General features: G+C 60.1%; 2 protein-coding genes across 3 annotated transcripts in view; both read left to right on the top strand.

Annotated features, from left to right (window-relative positions):
• The window catches only part of ELL (elongation factor for RNA polymerase II), a 55,508-nt gene extending 52,288 nt beyond the window's left edge, over positions 1–3,220 (top strand). Inside the window, exons 10-12 of the mRNA XM_074167341.1 lie at positions 147–318; positions 1,241–1,285; positions 2,302–3,220. Coding sequence (XP_074023442.1) covers positions 147–318; positions 1,241–1,285; positions 2,302–2,406 — 322 coding nt within the window. The 3' untranslated portion in view covers positions 2,407–3,220. The remainder of the gene's footprint in view (positions 1–146; positions 319–1,240; positions 1,286–2,301) is intronic.
• Positions 3,221–12,962: 9,742 nt separating this feature from the next.
• On the top strand, positions 12,963–16,635 carry ISYNA1 (inositol-3-phosphate synthase 1). Of its 2 annotated transcripts, XM_074167342.1 has the most exons (10): positions 12,963–13,081; positions 13,176–13,337; positions 13,515–13,644; positions 13,721–13,914; positions 13,995–14,144; positions 14,223–14,438; positions 14,526–14,690; positions 14,775–14,888; positions 14,982–15,199; positions 16,169–16,635. In XM_074167342.1, exons 1-10 carry the CDS (start codon positions 12,968–12,970, stop codon positions 16,383–16,385), a joined length of 1,680 nt encoding a protein of 559 aa, XP_074023443.1. In that variant the 5' UTR covers positions 12,963–12,967; the 3' UTR covers positions 16,386–16,635. The 2 variants fall into 2 exon arrangements, with proteins under 2 accessions (XP_074023443.1, XP_074023444.1); XM_074167343.1 differs by lacking the exon at positions 13,176–13,337 and having other exon boundaries at positions 12,992–13,081; positions 16,169–16,631.
• Positions 16,636–18,075: the final 1,440 nt, after the last annotated feature.

The raw sequence follows: 18,075 nt of genomic DNA on the forward strand, positions 1-18,075 counted from the left end.
ACTATAATGCAAATTGTAAGAGACTGTATTCGTTTCCAAATGCTGTCACCTGGTAGACATGTCACCCTGCTTCTGGCATTGCAGTATTCCCGCTGTCTGGAGGGAAGATTTACTAAACTGATTCACTTAAATTATTCTCCCTCCAGAAAATACGCAGCCATTTCCTCTTCGGAGCAGCGTCAGAGTTACAAAAACGACTTCAACGCGGAATACAACGAGTACAGAGACTTGCACGCCCGGATAGAGAGGATAACGCGACGGTTTACGCAGTTAGACGCCAAGCTGAAGCAGCTTTTGCAGGGCTCTGAAGAATATAAGGTAGAAACAGAAATAATGCCTTTTTTTTTTTTTTTTTCTTTTTTTCAAAGCTAGTTCTGCGAGTGGCAACGCTACGGCTCATTGGTTTAGTCGCTCTGTACGCGGGGCTGGCGGGGATGGGTCGGTGGCCGAAACGCGCTGCCCAGAGCCCAGAAGGGGTGGATGCAGAACGTGCCAGCTGACAGCTTTGTTGGACTGTTCTTAAAACAGCTCTGTGTTCTTTCGTTTTCGAGCTGGAGCACACATCATGGTACTTGTTGACAAGGAAAGGCCTCAGTGAGACAATTGGCGTCTTCAGCCAAAAGCTGCTGGAAGCTATTAGTGTATCCCAGCCAGAAAACTCATATTCGCACATATGGGAGCGTATCGGGGCTGGAAGGGGAGTTAGTCCGGGGTCATCTGTTCCTCTGGAATCTTTGATCTTAATAATGTAGCATTATTCGACTTGTCAGACTGATTTTAAAAGAGCTTTAACTATTCATTATCTTGAGCGACTAAGTCTCATGGAGTATTATAAACAGATTTTTACAGAGCACCTATTGTACTACATCCTTCCCCTCTCTTTGAGAAATTCAGTCATTCCTCACTGAATTATTTTTATATATTCTGGGGAAAAATGAGTCTGAGCTGTGTGGAGGAAATGTCAATTATCCTGCCAGCCCAGGTGCCTGTCGCAGGTAGTTCTCACGGCTGGGGAATGGGACCTGATCCTCCCAGTGCTTCTGGTGTCAGCACCAGTGTAGGAGTGGAGTCGGTGAGGCTGGTTGTAGCCATCGTGGGGGGGAAGTCATGGAGGAGGTGGATTTTGGTCGATATTTGGAAGAAATATGTACGTTGAACCATTGGCAGACGCTTGCCTACTGCAGTCGGTTGCAGGACTGTCGGTTCTTTTGAAAATAATAAGCTATCTTTTCCTTTTTAGACCATCCATGATCAAATTTTACAGGAATATCGGAAAATTAAAAAGGTAAGTAAAAATAGTTGGCCTCAAAAAAGGCTTTTGGGTGGTGCCCTTAGTGTGAGTGAAAGAGATGGGTATGGGCCAAGTGAAAGCCCAGCCTCTGAAGCTTCGTGGCAGATCGTTGTTCAGCTTGTCCCAAAAAATGATCTTTTCCCGATCCCAAAAGGATTTGCGGGGAGTTGAGGCTGCTCCTCGGATCCCCGGGGCGGGGGGGCGTTCAGCTGCCTTAGTGGCAACGCAAGAACGAAATGTGTTAAATTAGTGTCTTTATCCCGTCAAGGAAAGAACAGTTTGTGTTTCAGATGCTGGGGCTGGGTGATAACGGGATGCTCCAGGTCCGGGGCTCTGCTGCTGGGATGTTGGGAATGATTTGGGCTCGGTCTCATAAGTGTTGAGTCACTGGGGTACGTGGTCCCCTGCGGGGCTCAGCGGGGCTTTTCGGCGTATGGGGCACGCAGGATACTTTACATCTCTGTATGTATATGCAAAGCAGCAGTTGTTGACTGGAGGGATTTATGATTTAGCTGGATGAGGTAGGCTGGGGCATCCGTACGCTACGGGTGGGTTTGTTTTTTAAAATCTACAAATATGTCCCTGAGCCCTCTTGTCCCTGAGGGATTTAGGAGCTTTTTGAAGAGATTCCCTGTGTGTTGCAAGCTGGTCTTTGTTTTAAAGCTCCCAGGCTTGCACAATCCAGCGCTAACGAGGGGGCAAGGGGCAGGTGATGCTTGCTGGCAGCTCATGCCTGTGTCCCAGCTGCTCCCAGTCAGGCTGAGCACCCCTTCCCCCGTTCTGAGGCTCCTGCAGCTGGGTATCGATGGAAAGGGATTTTATTCTTTGCCTCGTTTGACCAGAATAGGTCCATTTTAAAGGGGCATCTACTCCTCCGCCTGAAAAAGCTTCATTCCTTGGTCATATATTTATACTCTGAGGTCTGATAACCTCATCTGGGTTCAGCGTAGGTGTCGCTGAGTTCTGAAGAATTGCCTTCCGTCACTGCATTTTTCATTTTTTCTTTACAGACTAACCCCAATTACAGCCAAGAGAAGAACCGCTGCGAATACCTCCACAACAAACTGGCTCACATTAAAAAACTGATAGCAGAGTATGACCAACAGCAGTTTTAGCTGGCGCTGATCCGGACTGGGTAGGGCAAAAAAAAAACCCCACAACAAACAAAAACAAAAATCACCTGGACGTTACGTTCCCTTTTATACAACTTAAGATTCCTTTCAGAGACGAGCATTAATTCCTCGTGGTTGAAGAACTTGGGGATTTCTTAAACGATGCCGAATCTGTCGTGTCCGTGCCTGAGCCGGGTCGCGAGCCCAGCGCCCGGCACGGTCCTCTTGAGTTTTAGCCTCTCTGAATGTCGGGATGTTAACAAATGAGGAAAAAAAAAAAAAAAAAACCACCAAAAAAAAAAAAAAAAGAGAAAAAAAAATAAGAAAAAAAAAAATAATCTGCTTATTTGAAGCCAGCGTTTTGACACTTAAGGGAAAACTTGCCTAAAGTGAACGAAGCTCCCAAAGGTTAAGAATCAGTAGTTTTTCATGGATTAAAAGTTTGGCATGAAGTGTAATTACCCCTGGCCCGGGTCCGCTGGGTTACAAATTGTCCTTCAAATGGTGAGGAACTGGAATGCTGCTAGGTTACCTCCTTCTCTGGCACCTGCGACTGTTCATATGCAAGCTGTCTGCTCTCCATGGCACCGCGTTAAATACACCACGTACCCAGAGCTCTCCTTGTTTGGTCCTGCTTTTGTCATCTCCGGTGTGTGCTCGCTCTCCAGGCGGTTGTGTCAGTAGGAGGGGATGAGGATCGATCAGCCCCCGGGGATCTGCACTGAGGGCCTTGGCAGTGCAGAGGTGGATCCTTTATGTAAAAAAAAAAAAAAAAAAAAAACCCACACAAAAAAAAAAATCCCAACCACAAAACAAACGCAAACAAACATAAAAATCCCCAATTTTTTTTTTTTTTTTTTTTTTTTTTTTACCTGCTTGGGCTTTTGGAAGCAGGGGGCGTAAAGGTTTTACAGTGGCCTCTCCAGCTGCCTGCCCTTCCCCTTCACCTCCCAACGCTGGGAAGATTTGAGACCTGTCTGTCTTTTGACTTTTCTAATTTTATACCAAGGCAGCCAATTTTATTAATTGCTAATGAGACTATGGTCTATTTTTGTACAAGAAAAAAAAAAAAAGAGCATCTTTTTCTAAAATTGTGCCTCCCTTTTCCTTTTAGGCCAAGCGTTTGAGAACCTTTCCTGTCTTATAACTAAAGCTTATGGGATAGTTACCCAGAGAAGTTATTTTATTACCTGTAACTGACCCAGAGGAGAGGAGGGGGCTGGCGGGGGGGGGGGAAAGGGAGGGCAGGGGATGCCGTGCTTTCTTCGTGGGGCTTTTTTTTTTGTGTGTGTGTGTCTTTCCAAAGAAGCAGCAGCAGAAAAATCATTCTCAGAACAGGGCGCCCGAGCGTGAGAGAAGTAAGGTAGCGTTTTCCCAGGCGGGTCACTTCCACTCTTGGGCTTTATCTCGCCAGCTTCTCGGTGCAGTCTTTCTTCCTGATTTTGTTTGGTTGGTTTTTTTTTTGGTTGGCTTTTTTTCTTTTTTTTTTTTTTTCCTTTTTCTTTTTTTTTTTTTTTTTTTTTTTTGGACTCGAAGGGAACATTTTTAGAGTATGGCCAGGGTGTGAGAAAACACGCCAAAAAGCACAAAGGTGTCCTTTAACTCCGCTATTTCTTTCTCTCCCCTTTTAATCCTGCCAGCCTGTGTGATTTGACTTCTTCCCGCTTCCGTTTATCTCAAAGTAAAGGATTACTTTCCTGTGGCGTCTCCTTCCCTTGGAGGTTGCACTGAAGAGTCTTTCACCCTTTGAAGGAGCGGAATGGCAGAGTTAAGGAGGGGAAACAATTCTTACACAAGGAGTAATTTAATTTTTTTTTTTCCTGCCCCTCCTCCCCGCCCCCCCCCCCCCAAAAAAAAAAGTGGGTCCATCTACTGTATTAAAAAAAAAAAAGAGGAAAAAAAAATATTATTAATAATTCCATTCTGGCTAGATTGGTTTTGCTGTGTCGTCTGGCCAGGGCCACCGCTTTGCGTTGTCACTTGCTGAGTTCTGAGTTTCTCTCCCTGCCGTGTTGCCCGCACGCACCCAGCGCTTGCCAGGTTCTTCAAACCAAAAGCCACCGGCTGACGGGAGGTGGCCGAGCTGTGCCACCCGTGGGCCACGGACTGCCACTGGACAGCCACGGGTTTCTACTGGTCTGCAAGAGCCAAACCTTGGGAAGCGGAGCGGTGAAGGCGATGGGGGGAAGAGATGTGATGTCTGAGGAGCGCATCGGTCCATAGGGTGGGAGCCTCACCAGGGAAGCCCCGATGAGCATCTCAGGGCTCGGGGAACGCTTCGGTCCCATCTCGTCCTTTCCAAATAAAGACAACTGGAGGTCAGGGAGCTGGTTTCTCTTGCGGCTGTACCCATTTGTGTAACGCTGCCGGCCCCCGATACTCCTGCTCCTCAGGGAAAGCTGGAAAATACACCAGAGTTGAAGGCGAGGAGTTTTTGTCCAGAAAACTTTGTCCTCCTGCTCGGTGGGGTCTGTCACTGGAGTGTCTTAAGCAGTAGGTGGTGGCTGGTGGCGATGTCCGAGCTCAAGCCTCACATAGGCTGTGATTCCAACAAACCTCCCGTGGCTGGGAACTTGCACCGAGCTGGATTTCACCGGAGCCCTGAGGATGCGGGAAGGAGACTTGGGCTGCGTGGAGGAACCGGGACGCTGCGCTCTCCGAGACCCGCTGTGAGATTTGTCATCGCAAAAACCCGGTCGGTGCCAGACCTGCGAGCGGTGTCATCAGCCGGTGGTGACACATTTTGGTGTTCTCGATGGAAAGGCTGAATTTCCTGACGCCGCGGGGCTCGGTGGGACCTTCATCGTCTCCGCGGGGCTCGGTGGGACCTTCATCTCCGACTGCAGCGTGAGGAGCCCAAACCTCTGCTGGCAGAAGAGGCAGCAGCTACAAACCCAGGATGAGTAAATTCTTCCATGGAAACACTTCTCCTTCTGATCCTTAATATTTTGACTGGGATTTTTTTTTTTTTTTTTTTCTCGTTGCTTTGGAGGGGGGGGTGGGGGAGGGGGATAGAGATGGATCTCAATCTTTATACATCTGCTATAAGATATTTTTGCAAACAGAGTTGTATACAAAGATGTATTGTGTACATTTACATGTATATTCTGGAACTTCTAAAATTTGAATATAAAAACTGAAAAATATTTAATGAATATCCAAACTGTGAGACCCAATTAGCATTCAACAACTTTCTGCTTCACTTTTCTTTTGGACTGTGTTAAAGAATTGTAGTCGAATCTGCCTTTTTTTTTTTTTTTTTTTTTTTCTTTTTAGAGATTATGAAGCTAGGCAAAATTTGTGCTTTTTGGGTTAATAGAAACCAGTTCTAGGTGATTAAGTATGATCTTAACTTATTGATACTGTGTTTTACTTTGTAATATTGTACTGTGGATAAAAACTATATTGAGCCATGGAGTTGGAGTTTACAAAAGAGCTTTTCACTTTGCCAAAATGTTACAATTTAAAGGCAGCATAGTCTTCAGCTTTCCTAATCTTTTTTCTTAAGAGCTAGTGTCTTTTTTGTACACTAAAAAGCTGAATGCTGATTTTGCAACATATAATAAATTCACTGTATTGGAAAAACAAGCAAACAATAAGGTTGTATATTTCTTTTCAGTGCTTCTTACTGCAAGGAAACTCCAAAGGGAAAGGTGATAAATGGCTGGCGAGGAGTTTGGAAGCAGGAAACTTAAAGGAGCCGAGTCAGTTGAGTGAGATAAAGTATCAGAGCAGTAGGTAAGAGAAACACCAGAAGGAAAAGGTCCTCACTGTGGGCCGTGCGTTTCCCAGCCACGTATGGGGAGAGCTCCTGCCCAAAAACCCCGCTGCGGAGCAGCCCTGCTCTTCGGGGAGGTTTTCCTGCAGCTCTGGTGGGACCAGCCTCTCCAGAGGCTGGAGGTCTTCCATGGAAACACTTCTCCTGCCCAGGGTTTTTTTGGGGGAAAGCCGCTTTTGAAGAGGCTACCCGTGGCTGGTGTCACCGTGGAGGTTGGCTTTAGAGGGGTCCTGTGGGCACAGAGCCTGGAGGGTCCTCAGGCTCGGGAGGGATCAGAGGTGCTGCTTCCCTTGGGATGGGTGATGCTGGAGCTTCCCAGGTTATAGTGGCTCTGGTCTGGGCTGCTGGGCAGGGTCCAGAAGGTCCAGACCTGGCTCCGGTGCCCTCCCCTCAGTGTCTTTGCATCTCTGGAAGGGGCTGCTACCTTTCCCGCTGGGCTGAGCTGGGTTTGACGTCTGAGCTCGCTCCTGTTGGGATGAGTCAGGTCCCTGGGGAGCCGGAGCAGGGACGTGGATGCAGCAGGAGCAGCGAGGTGGGGATGGGCCTGGCGTAGACGCTGCCCACGCTGCCACCTCCACCCGCGGGGCTGAATCATCCGGCGAAAGCTCAGGGTACACGTAGCATCTCGGTTGTAGCGAGACTGTCCCTTCTTCTGGCTGTCACGGTGGCAGCTCGCTCTGGCCGTGGCTTCTGCAGCATCCCCAGCGAGCAGCGGAGCCAGGCAAAATAGAATCGAGCATAAAACCACTCCGGTGACTGCTCGTACCATCGTGTGCTCTGAAAACCACCTGTTCCCCTTCGCCGGTTGCTGTCCCACCGGCTTTGGGCTCCCCTCCTGTAGCAGTCAGTGGGTGACAGTCACAGGTTTGCTGGTCCCGAGACCCAAAGCGCTGGCAGAAGGTCTTGCCCGTTACCCTGTGCGTGACCAGCCCGTGTTTGTCTGCTGTAGTGCGGGATTCTGGAGTCTACCTCCAAAAAACAGAGGAAGGGGAAATAATCAAGTAACATCTTATAATTATCTTGGCTTTTTTTTTTTTTTTTTAAAGCTGGGGGGGAACAGGGAGGGCTCTGCTGGATCCGGTCTCACCAGCCTTGACCTTGGAGCTGGCACAGCACCACGAGCCCCCACGGGAGCAGGAGCCACGATGCAAATCCCCAAATCATCAGGTTCTGATGATTCCCCCATCACTGCCGTCCCCCCCTGGGTCATTACCGTCCCCCGGGGCACCGGCAGCGTGACCCGGCATCCCCGACTGTCCCCGTCCCCGCTGTGCCCCGGTGCCCTGGGCCACCGCTGTCCCCGATGGGGCCCTGTCTGTCCCCAGGACACCTGCCAGACCCGGGGGGCTGCACCCCACGATGGTCCCCCTGTGCCCGGACACCCCCGTGGGGTCCCTGTGGGTCCCGTTCCCCGCTGCCGGGGGTGATGGAGCACCAGGGATGGGGCTTTTGTGTCCCCCGGAGTGTCCCCGGCCAGGGGACACCCACGGTGGCACTCACCCCTCGGCCACGTCCCGCGTGGGACGTGTCACCCATCCCTCCCTCATCCCACCGAGGGGGCAACTGGGAACCAGCGTGGCCACCCCAGTGCTGGGGCTGGTCGCCGTGGAGGGCCGCTCGGTGTCACCCGTGGGACTCGGTGTCACCAGGATACCCGTGGGGGTCCCTCGCAGGGAGGTGTCATGGAATCCCCCTCGTTAATTCCCCGCTTATTTAATGGGGGCTCCATCCTGGCGTCATTTTGGGCCGCCCCACCCCCTGCGTTTTTGGGGTCTGCCGGATGGGGATGTCACTGTGCCCCTCCGGCGGTGACAGTCGCGGGGGTGCTGTCCCCGCAGTGGGGCACCCCTGGGGCAGTGGGTCACCTCTCGCCTCTGAGACAAGCTCCGTACCCCGGGCCCCCCTTTTGATCATTCCTAATTCCTCGCTCCCGTGAGTTTCACCCACCGGGGTGTTCATCTGATGGGGGATCAGCCCCCCCCCCCTGTGGGGACACTCGTGGGGAAGGGTCCCTGTCCCTTCCCATCCCAGCTTTCCTGGGGAATTCCTCTCAACCGCTGGCAGCTCCTGCTCCGGCCGGGGTCACGCAGGGAGCTCATTAAACTGGGAGCTGCCCCAGTGGAAATTTACTGGCTGCCTCCGCCGTGCCAGAGCCAGCCGGGCTCCTGCCGCTGCCGCCTTATCTGTGCCCGGCCGGGGGGACGAGGACCAGCATCTCTTTGGGGCGGCGAGCCCCGTGCCCAGCCCCGCCGTCCAGGTTGAGGAGGGAGCCCCGAGCTCCCCGTTAATAATCCCTGTCAACACCTGGGAACCTGGGAAAAGTGTCGCTTCGTCAGCGCGACGGGCACCGAGCTGCCCTGCCGTCAGGGTGACGCAGGCGTGGGATGGCAGAGATGACCCCCCCACCCCCCCCATCCCGGTGGCATCCCGCCTGTTCCCGCTGGCCTTTTCAGGGATGCTGAAAACGGCACCCCCGGGGGGGGGTGGTGGTTTGATTTTTCCTCCCCACCTTTTGCCCGTGGCTGGTTTGACAGGAGGAGGAGGAAGCTCGTTAGAATAATTTGTCCTTGACACGGTCCGATGGCACTGGTGCCTCTCGCTGCCGCCCCCCCCCCACACCACACACACCCCCCCCCCAGCACCCCCAATCAGCCCTTTTTCGGGTCCGTCTTTGGTGAGGGCGTAGGGGTGGGGAGGATGAGGATGAGGAGCTGCGGAGATAACGAAGGACCAGAGCCTGGGGGTTGTTTTACACGTGGCGGGGGGGGGGTGGGGGGGGGAACCCCAACAAACCCAAACCAGGGAAGGCTGGGGCTGTTTGTGCCTGAAACACAGAAATCTGGGGCTGCTTGGCTTGGCCTTGACCTGCTGGGGGGGGGATAAGGGGGGGTGTGTGGGGGGGGGTTCTGACTGTGTCCCCCCCCCTTCCCAGGGCACGGAGCATCCCCCGGCAGCACCGGTGCGGAATCACCCCCTGAACCTGTTTATAACGACCCACCGAGGAGTTTGGGGTCTGTGATGGGGGGTCCCCGGGGGGGGGGGGGGGGGATGGGGACTTCGGTGGCCTGGATGGCCCGTCCTCGGGGATGCGGGGATGGGAGGAAGGGGGGGGGGGGGGGGGAGGGGGCATGTCTGCTGGAAGAAAAGGGGGGGCAACCATTGCTGGGGGAGCGGGGCCGGTCGCTATGGCTGCGGGACTGGCCTGGCCCCCCGCCAGCCCCCCCGGCAGCTGGGGAGCGAAGGCGCTGGGCGACCAGCCCGGGCTCCCGGCCCACGAATGCGATGGGCGAGCTTTAGGGGGGGGGGCAAAGAGAAAAAGGAGGGGGGGTTGAAGGGAGAGGGGGGGGTTGAAGGAGGGGGGGGGGGGGCGGAACAAGGGAGCCCCGCTCATGCGGTGCCGAGCGTGGGAGGAGTGGGAAGGGAGTGGGGGAAGGAACAATGGTGGGAGTTATGGGAGGGGGGGGGGGGGGGGGGCAAAGAAAAAAAAAAAAAAAAAAAAGAGGAAAAAGCAGTGGAAAAATACCAGTTCTGGGCCCCTGGCAGCGCTGCCCGGACCCTCCCCGCCCCAGGATTATTGTACAAAGAAATGTTATTTTTGTTTCAATAATTTGCTGAGGCACTGGCATTCCAGCGCGGGGCTCGTTTTGTCCTCCCAGCCCCGGCACCAAGGGATCATTGTTCCTCCATGGCCATGGGGGCCGGACGCGGGGCCCCCCCCATTCCACCTCCACCACCGCCACCACCGCCGCCACCACCACCACCACCCTTGGCCACCACCCTTGGCCACCACCGCCATGCCCCGCGGTTGCCCCATTGCCGGCCGGCGGCAGGTGCCCCCCCCCCCCCCCCCCCGGGGCCCTCCATCCCGGTGGGTGTCCCCGTCCCTCTGCGTGTCGGGAGGACGGGTGGCCGTGCCCAATGTCCCCATCGTGTCCCATCCGTGTGTCGTGTGTGTGTGTGTCCCCCCCACCCACCCAACACCACCACCACCACCACCACCACCGTGGCGCCGGGGGCCGCGGGCGGGTTGGGTGGGTGGCACAACTGTCCTCGCCGTGTCTGCGGGGAGCGAGGGTGGGGAAGGGGCCGGGGCCCGCCCGGGCGTTGCTCCTGCTCCGGGGGGTTCCTTTGAAGCGGGGCCTGCCCATTGAAAGGCAACCGGGCCCCCGGGGGGGGGGCCACCGAGCGGGGTGCCAGCCCTTTCTCCGTGGCGGCCGGGAGCAACCCCCGGGCAACCCCCCACCCCCCACCCCTGCGCTCCCCATGGCCGACATGTGGGGTGCGGCCGCACACGGGGGCTCGGCTGCCCCCCCGGGCATCGCCGCCGGCGGCTACCGAGGATGGGGGGGGGGCTGTGCCAGGAGATGCGGGGTGCACGTGGGGGGGGCTGCAGCGTGTCACTGCTGTGGTCTTTGGGGTGCCCGTGCCAGGGGCTCCAGGGTGCCACGGTCTTTTGGGTGCCCATGGGGGGGTCTCCAGGGTGTTGGGGTGCCCGTGCCAAGAGCTCCAGGGTGCCACGGTCTTTTGGGTGCCCATGGGGGGGTCTCCAGGGTGTTGGGGTGCCCGTGCCAGGGGTTCCAGGGTGCCACGGTCTTTTGGGTGCCCATGGGGGGGTCTCCAGGGTGTTGGGGTGCCAATGCCGGGAGCTCCAGGGTGCCACAGTCTTTTGGGTGACCATGGGGGGGTCTCCAGGGTGCCAGGGTGCTGGTGCCATGGTCTTTTGGGATCCCATGTGGGGGGCTGCAGGGTTCTGGGGTGCCAGCGCCAGGGCTCTGGGTGCCCATGGAAGGGGGGGGGGCAGGGCTGCAGGGGTGTCAGGGGCTTTTGGGTGCCCATGGTGTGTGGGGGGATTCAGGGTCCCAGTGCCAAGGGCTTTGGGGTGCCCATGCCAGAGGCTCCAGGGTGCCATGGTCTTTGAGGTGCCCACGCAGGGGGCTGCAGGGTTCTGGGGTGCTGATGCCAGGGCTCTGGGCTGCCCATGGCGGGGGGGGCGGGGGGCTGCAGAGTGCTGGGGTGCAGGTACCAGGGACTCATGGGGGGGGGCTATAAAGATGCCAGTGCCATGGTGTTTGGGGTGCTGCTGCCAGGAGCCTATGGGGTGGTGCTGGGGGCTGTGGGGTGCCCATGGTGGGGGCTGCAGGGTGCTGGGGTGCCGATGCCATGGGGGGGGTGTGCTATAAGGGTGCCAGCGCTGGACATTTGAGGTGCCCATGCTGGGGGCTGCAGGGTGCCAGTGCCAGGGGCTCTTGGGGTGCCCATGCCAAGGGCCACAGGGTGCTGGGGTGCGGGTGCCAGGGACTGTGGGGTGCCCATGGTGGGGGGGCGTGGGGGGGCTACAAGGGTGCCAGTGCTGTGGTTTTTGGGGTGCCCACGCTTGGGGCTGTGGGGTGCTGGGGTGCTGGTGGCGGGGGCTATGGGGTGCCGGGGGCTATAGGGTGCCGGGGGCTGTGGGGTGCCGGGGGCGGGATGCCGGTGCCGGTGCCGTGGCGGCAGCACCGTGGGAGCGGCACGGCGGGCGGTTCCCCGCGCCCGGTGCCCGTGGGAAGGCGCAGGGCCCCGGCAGCGCAGGAAGCCGCCGGCCCGGGGCGGTCAATAGCCGGAAGGCGGCGGCGGCGGCGGCGGCGGGACCCCCGGCCCCGGCCCCGGTCCCGGTCCCGGCGCCACTTCCCCTTCCCGGGTCACCGGCCGCTCCCCTCCGCCTTCGCCTCCCGCCGCCGCCTCCCGGTAAGAGCCGCCGGCGGGGCCCGGGGCCGCCCCGCACCTGCCGCGGGGTCGGGACCGGGGGGGAACCGGGGGAACCGGGTGTGGGGGGGGGGACACGACCGGGGGGGCCGGGGCCGGTGGCGGCGGGGCACGTGCGGGGGGGGCGGTTGGGGGGGGGGGGCGGGGCCGGCGGGGGGGGGGGGGGCGGGTCCTTGGAGGCGATTAAGCGGCGGGAGCCGGGGCGGCCGCAGCCGTGATCGCATCATCCCCCGCGGGGCAGCACCGGCACCGGCACCGGCTCCTCCGCCTCCTGCGCGCCCGGCCCGGCCCGGTGAGTGTCGGCGGGGAGGGAGGGGGGCGGCCCCGGGAGGGGTTTGGTCCCTCGATCCCGGGGAGCGGGGGTCCCCCCGTGCCCCCGGACACACCGGGGTGGCAGGGTCAGCCCTCGTCCCCGTGTCCCCCGGCACCCCAGGGTGCGGGGACAGCCCCTGCCCCCAAATCCCCAGCACCCCGGGGTGTAGGGGACGTGGGGACAGGGGCTGTCCCTGCACCCTCTGCCACCCCAGGGAAGCCCCCTATCCCCACATCCTCTGTCACACCCAGGGAGAGGGGACAACTGTGGTCCCCATGTCCCCTGCATCCCAAGGAATGGGGACAGCCATGTCCCCTGGGAGCATCCCTAGTCCCCCATGTCCTCATGTGCCCCTTGACACCCCCAGGGAAGGGGACAGCAGGGACACCCTCCTGCCTGCCCCAAGCAGGATGGGGACCCTCTACCCTCCTGTCTTGCTGGGGGTCAGCGAGGGCTGGAGGGGGGGGCGATCACCCCCCTGCTCCCCGTCCGTCCCGGGGACAGCAGTGGGACGGGGATGTGGTGGCAGCCCCGTTGCCGGCACCGCGCTGGGAGGCCGTGGGGCAGGGAGCCAACGGGTCCCCACCGGCGGCACAGCCTGGCAGGGAGCGGTGCCGGAGCCGTGTCCTGGCAGGGTGGGGGGGGACCGGGGAGGCGGGGGGGGGGGGGGCTCGTCCGTGCCAGGCCTGCGGGGCTGACACCCATTTCCTCCTATTCCAGCTCCAGGAACAATGGCAGAGACATTCCTTGTGGAGAGCCCCGACGTCACGTACAGCAAAGACTTCATCGAGGCCAAGTACACGTACAGCACCGTGCACGTCTGCAAGGAGAACGGTGTCACCAAGGTAGGGGCCGGGGGGGGTCACTGGGGGCGAGGGGGGAGGAGCTTGGCGGTGGCTTCTGTTTGTCCCCATGTGTCCCCTGTCTCTTGTCCCGCAGGTACGGCCCTGCTCGACCCGCTTCACCTTCCGGACGGGGCGGCAGGTCCCTCGCCTGGGGGTGATGCTGGTGGGTTGGGGGGGCAACAACGGCACGACGGTGACGGCGGCCGTGCTGGCCAACAAGCTGGGGTTGTCCTGGATGACCAAGACGGGGCGCAAGGTGGGTGTCCCAGGACCGTGACGGGGATGGGGACACAGCTCGGCTGCTCCTGTGGGTCCTGCACCCCCATCTCCTTGCTCCTGTGGAGGTGTTTTGTAGCCCTGGCCCCCTGATTTTGAGGTGCTGGGGACCCCCCCTGTGGTGGTAGCTCATCCTGGTGCTCTCCATCCATCCCAGAAAGCCAACTACTATGGCTCCCTGCTCCAAGCCTCCACTGTCTGCCTGGGCACTGGCCCCGCTGGTGACGTCTATGTGCCTTTCCGTGACCTGCTGCCCATGGTGCACCCCAACGACATCGTCTTCGATGGTAGGTGGGACACGGGGGGGGGACGCCGCAATGGGGCAGGGGACTCTGAGCAGGTTGGTCACCCCTTGTCCCCTAGGCTGGGACATCTCCTCGCTGAACCTGGCGGAGGCCATGCGGCGGGCGGAGGTGCTGGACTGGCCGCTGCAGGAGCAGCTCTGGCCCCACCTGGAGAAGATGAAGCCCCGACCCTCCATCTACATCCCTGAGTTCATCGCCGCCAACCAGGAGGAGCGGGCGGACAACGTCCTCCATGGGTCCATGGCTGAGCAGGTCCTGGTGGGGGCAGTGGTGGGGGGGACATAGGTGACAGGGGGGACCGCGCTGATCCTTCCCCCTTGGTGACATCCCAGATGGAGCAGATCCGCAGGGACATCCGGGACTTCAAGGAGACCAGCGGGGTGGACAAAGTCATCGTCCTCTGGACAGCCAACACGGAGCGCTTCTGCGACGTCGTGCCGGGGCTCAACGACACCGCTGACAACCTGCTGAGGGCCATCGAGGTCAGGGGACAGGGGAGGGGACTTTGGGGGGGTGACACCACCGCCCTGCTAGTGCTGAGCCACCCCGTGTTCCCACAGCGAGGCCTGGAGGTGTCCCCGTCCACGCTCTTCGCCGTGGCCAGCATCCTGGAGGGCTGTGCCTACATCAACGGCTCCCCCCAGAACACCTTCGTGCCGGGGGCGGTGGAACTGGCCGCCCAGCGCCACGTCTTCATCTGCGGTGACGACTTCAAGTCGGGTCAGACCAAGCTCAAGTCGGTGCTGGTGGACTTCTTGGTGGGCGCCGGGCTCAAGGTACGCAGGGATGGGGTGGCACAGGGGGGGACGTGCCTGTGATGGCGGGGGGTGACAGGGGGTGACCTGCCCGCACTCCCTGCCCAGACCAAGTCCATCGTGAGCTACAACCACCTGGGGAACAACGACGGGAAGAACCTCTCGGCCCCGCAGCAGTTCCGCTCCAAGGAGATCTCCAAGAGCAATGTGGTGGACGACACCGTCCAGGCCAACCCCATCCTCTACGGCCCCCAGGACAAGCCCGACCACTGCGTGAGTTGGGGGCTCGGGGTGGGGAGCACGGGGACACGATGATGATGGGGGTGATGGGGCGGTGACGGGGATGTCGCTCCACAGGTGGTGATCAAGTACGTGCCCTACGTGGGGGACAGCAAGCGCGCGCTGGACGAGTACACGTCGGAGATCATGATGGGTGGCACCAACACCATCGTCATCCACAATACGTGCGAGGTGCGTGGGGGGTGACCGGGGTGTCCCCGGGGGTGGCACGTCCCTGGAGGGGTGACTCATCCACCCCTCCCCCTGGCCCCTCGGTGCCCGCAGGACTCGCTGCTGGCCAGCCCCATCATCCTGGACCTGGCCATCCTCACGGAGCTGTGCCAGCGTGTCACCTTCTGCACCGAGGCCGACCCTGAGTTCCAGGGCTTCCACAGCGTCCTCTCCATCGTCGCCTTCCTCTGCAAGGCCCCTCTGGTGCCCGAGGGCACCCCCGTCGTCAACGCCCTCTTCCGCCAGCGGAGCTGCATCGAGAACATCCTGAGGTACCCCCAACTCATAGGTGCCAGGTCCCACCAACCCCAGTGCCCGTGGTGGCACCCAAGAGGTGTCCTGGTGCTTGATAGCCAGGGTGCCAATGGCCCGTGGGTCCCAGTGGTCAATGCCCATGGGTCCCAGTGCCTGTGGGTGCCCAGCGCCCATGCATGGGGTGTCCAAATCCAGTAGGTCCTGGTGCCCAACACTGGTGGGTGCTCGGTGCCTGTGCCACCAGTGGGTCCCGGTACCCATCACTGGTGCATCCCAGTGCCCAATGCTGATGTGTCCTGGTGTGTGATGCCCAAAGGTGCCAATCCCAGTGCCCAGGGATTTCTGCTGGTGGGTCCCGGTGATGCCCAGCACCAACAGGTCCCAGTATGGGTGGGTCCCCCAGTTCCTAGTGCCTGGGGTGCCCAATGGGAGCAGGTCCCAATGCCCAGGGTGTCCAACACCCCCAGGCCCTGGTCCCTAGTGCCCAGGGGTCCCACACACGTGGGTCCCAGTAACTGATGCCCAGGAGAGTGCCCAGCACCAGCAGGTCCTGGTGTCCACCATGGTGGGTCCCGGTGCCCAATGCTTGGGGGTCCCAGCACCAGTGGGTCCCTGTGCCCAGCACCAGTGGGTCCCAGTGGCCAGGTTGCCCCACTCCAACAGATCCCAGTGCCCAACACATGGGGCTCCCAGTGGTCCCAGTGGTCCTACCACCTGTGGGGTCCCAGTGCCCGAGGGGGGGTGGTGCCCCACAACGTGTCCCAGTACCCAATGCGTGGTCCTCCCAGTGGGTCCCAGTCCCCAAGGGGGTGCCCCACACCAACACATCCCAGTGCCCAACGCGTGGTGTCCCCCACACTGCTGGCTCCTGGCATTGGGGGTGCCCGTTGCCATCATGTCGTGTGTCCCCCCCCCTCCACCCCCCCAATACTGGGGAACCCAGTCCTGAACACCCCCCCCTTTCCATTTTCCCCCCCCCCCACCAGGGCCTGCCTGGGGCTGCCCCCCCAGAACCACATGCTGCTGGAGCACAAGATGCAGCGGCCGGTGCCCAGCCCCAAGCGCGCCTGCCCCGGGGGGGCCGCCTGCCCCCTGGCCCCCAAGAAGTCACCAGCGGCCACCCAGCTCAACGGGCACCCCTGTCCCGGTGGCCCCCGGCCGGGACCCCCCCGCACCCCACTCCACGTCGACGGGGCTGACTAACGGCGGCTGCCTTTTTTTGTATTTCATATCAGCTTTTTAAAGGAGGTTGGGGGGGGGGGTGGGGTGGGAGGGGTGGATTTGGGAAGGGGGGGGGGGGCTGGGGAGTGGGGGGGAGGATAGTCCACCACAACCTGTCGTGTCCCGTCCCCCCCCCAAGCGCTCGGTGCTGCCCCGCTCCGACGCCGACTCGAAACTGTGAAGCTTTGTACCCCCCCAATAAACCCCGGAGCACATCGTGTGTCCCCCCCCCCCCCGCCACTGTCTCGCTTGATTCCTGGCCCCCCCCCCCAACCCCCAAGTGAGAGCCGAACGCCGGCGCCTTCTGAAAAAAAATCAAATTACATTTATTGATGCGGGGGGGGGGGGGGGGGGAGGTGTTTTTTTGTTGTTGTTGTTTTGGGGGGTATTTTTTTCTTTTTTTGTTGTTTTGTTTGTTTTTTTTTTTTGGGGGGGGGGGGCTCCCCCGTTTTGTTTTGATAAGCAATGGGGGTTCTAAAGGCTCTGGGGTCTAGAAATGGGGGGGGGGGGGGGGGGGGGGTGGGGGGGGTGTCCCTACACAGAACGACTACGCCTACAGCAGGCGATACCCCTATGGGGTCTGGGGCTGCCCCCCCCCCCCCCCCAACCCTTGTCGGGGGGAGGGCACAGCGGGCCCCCCCCCTCCCCCCCCCCGGCTCGGGGCTGTACAGAGGAGGGGGGCCGGGGCGTGCAGTGGCAGTTTGTGGGGGGGGGGTGGGGGGGTTTGAGGTCCTTTCTGTTATAAAAGAGGAGCAAAATCAGAAAAAGAAGAAAAAAAAAAAAACCCACACGAAAAAAAAAAAATTCCTTCATATTAAAGTTTTACAAGTGGTCCCTGGGGGGGGGGGGGAGTGGGGGGGGGGGGCAAGGGGGGCCCCGGTCTGGCGCTCGGGGTGGGGGGGCTGGGGATCACAGTGCTGGCTGAGCACGCAGACGGGGCTGGGGGCTGGGGACCCCCCCGTCCCCCATCCCCCCGGGGGCAGCTTGCTGCTTGGGGGGCGGGGGGGGGCAGTGTGTGGGGGCTGCTCTCTGCACTGGGGCCTGCCCTATAGAGCGCTTGGGGGGGGGGGGGGGGAGGGTGCTCCATGGGGGGGGGTGTTTATGGCTTGGCCCCCCCCCCCCCGCCCCCCCCAGCCCCAAGAACAGCCTGGGGTGCCCCTGGCTGTATGCCACCCCCCCCACACCCCCCCCCCCCCCCCCTCCCCCCCGGGGCTTTGGCAGGGCTGGGGGGTTGGCTATGGACCCCCCCACACCCCCCACCCCCACCCCCCCCGGGATGGGGGGGGGGGGAAGGAGGAGGATGTCCAGTAGGGAGGACACTGGGATAACTGGGAGCGGGGGTGTCCACACCCTTCCAGACGGGGGGGGGGGGCATTGCTCATTAGCATTTCAGCTAATTGCAGTTGCCCCAGCCAGGCAGCATGCCATAGGGCACAGCGCTGTGACACACACACCCCCCACACCCCCCCCCCAAAATCCCCATGCTGGGGGAGGGGGCACAGTGGCCATGAACACACACACCACACCAGCCCCCCACCCCCCCCCCCAAAAATCCCTCTCCCCACGCCTGAGGGAGGGGGGCTGGCCACCCCGGGGGGGGGGGGGCAAAACACCCCCCCATGACAGCCTTTCTCCCCCAACACCAGTGCCAGCCCCCCCACCCCCGGGGGGG

Source organism: Numenius arquata, unplaced genomic scaffold, assembly GCF_964106895.1.
Source record: "Numenius arquata unplaced genomic scaffold, bNumArq3.hap1.1 HAP1_SCAFFOLD_665, whole genome shotgun sequence".
In the NCBI taxonomy this organism is placed as follows: domain Eukaryota; kingdom Metazoa; phylum Chordata; class Aves; order Charadriiformes; family Scolopacidae; genus Numenius; species Numenius arquata.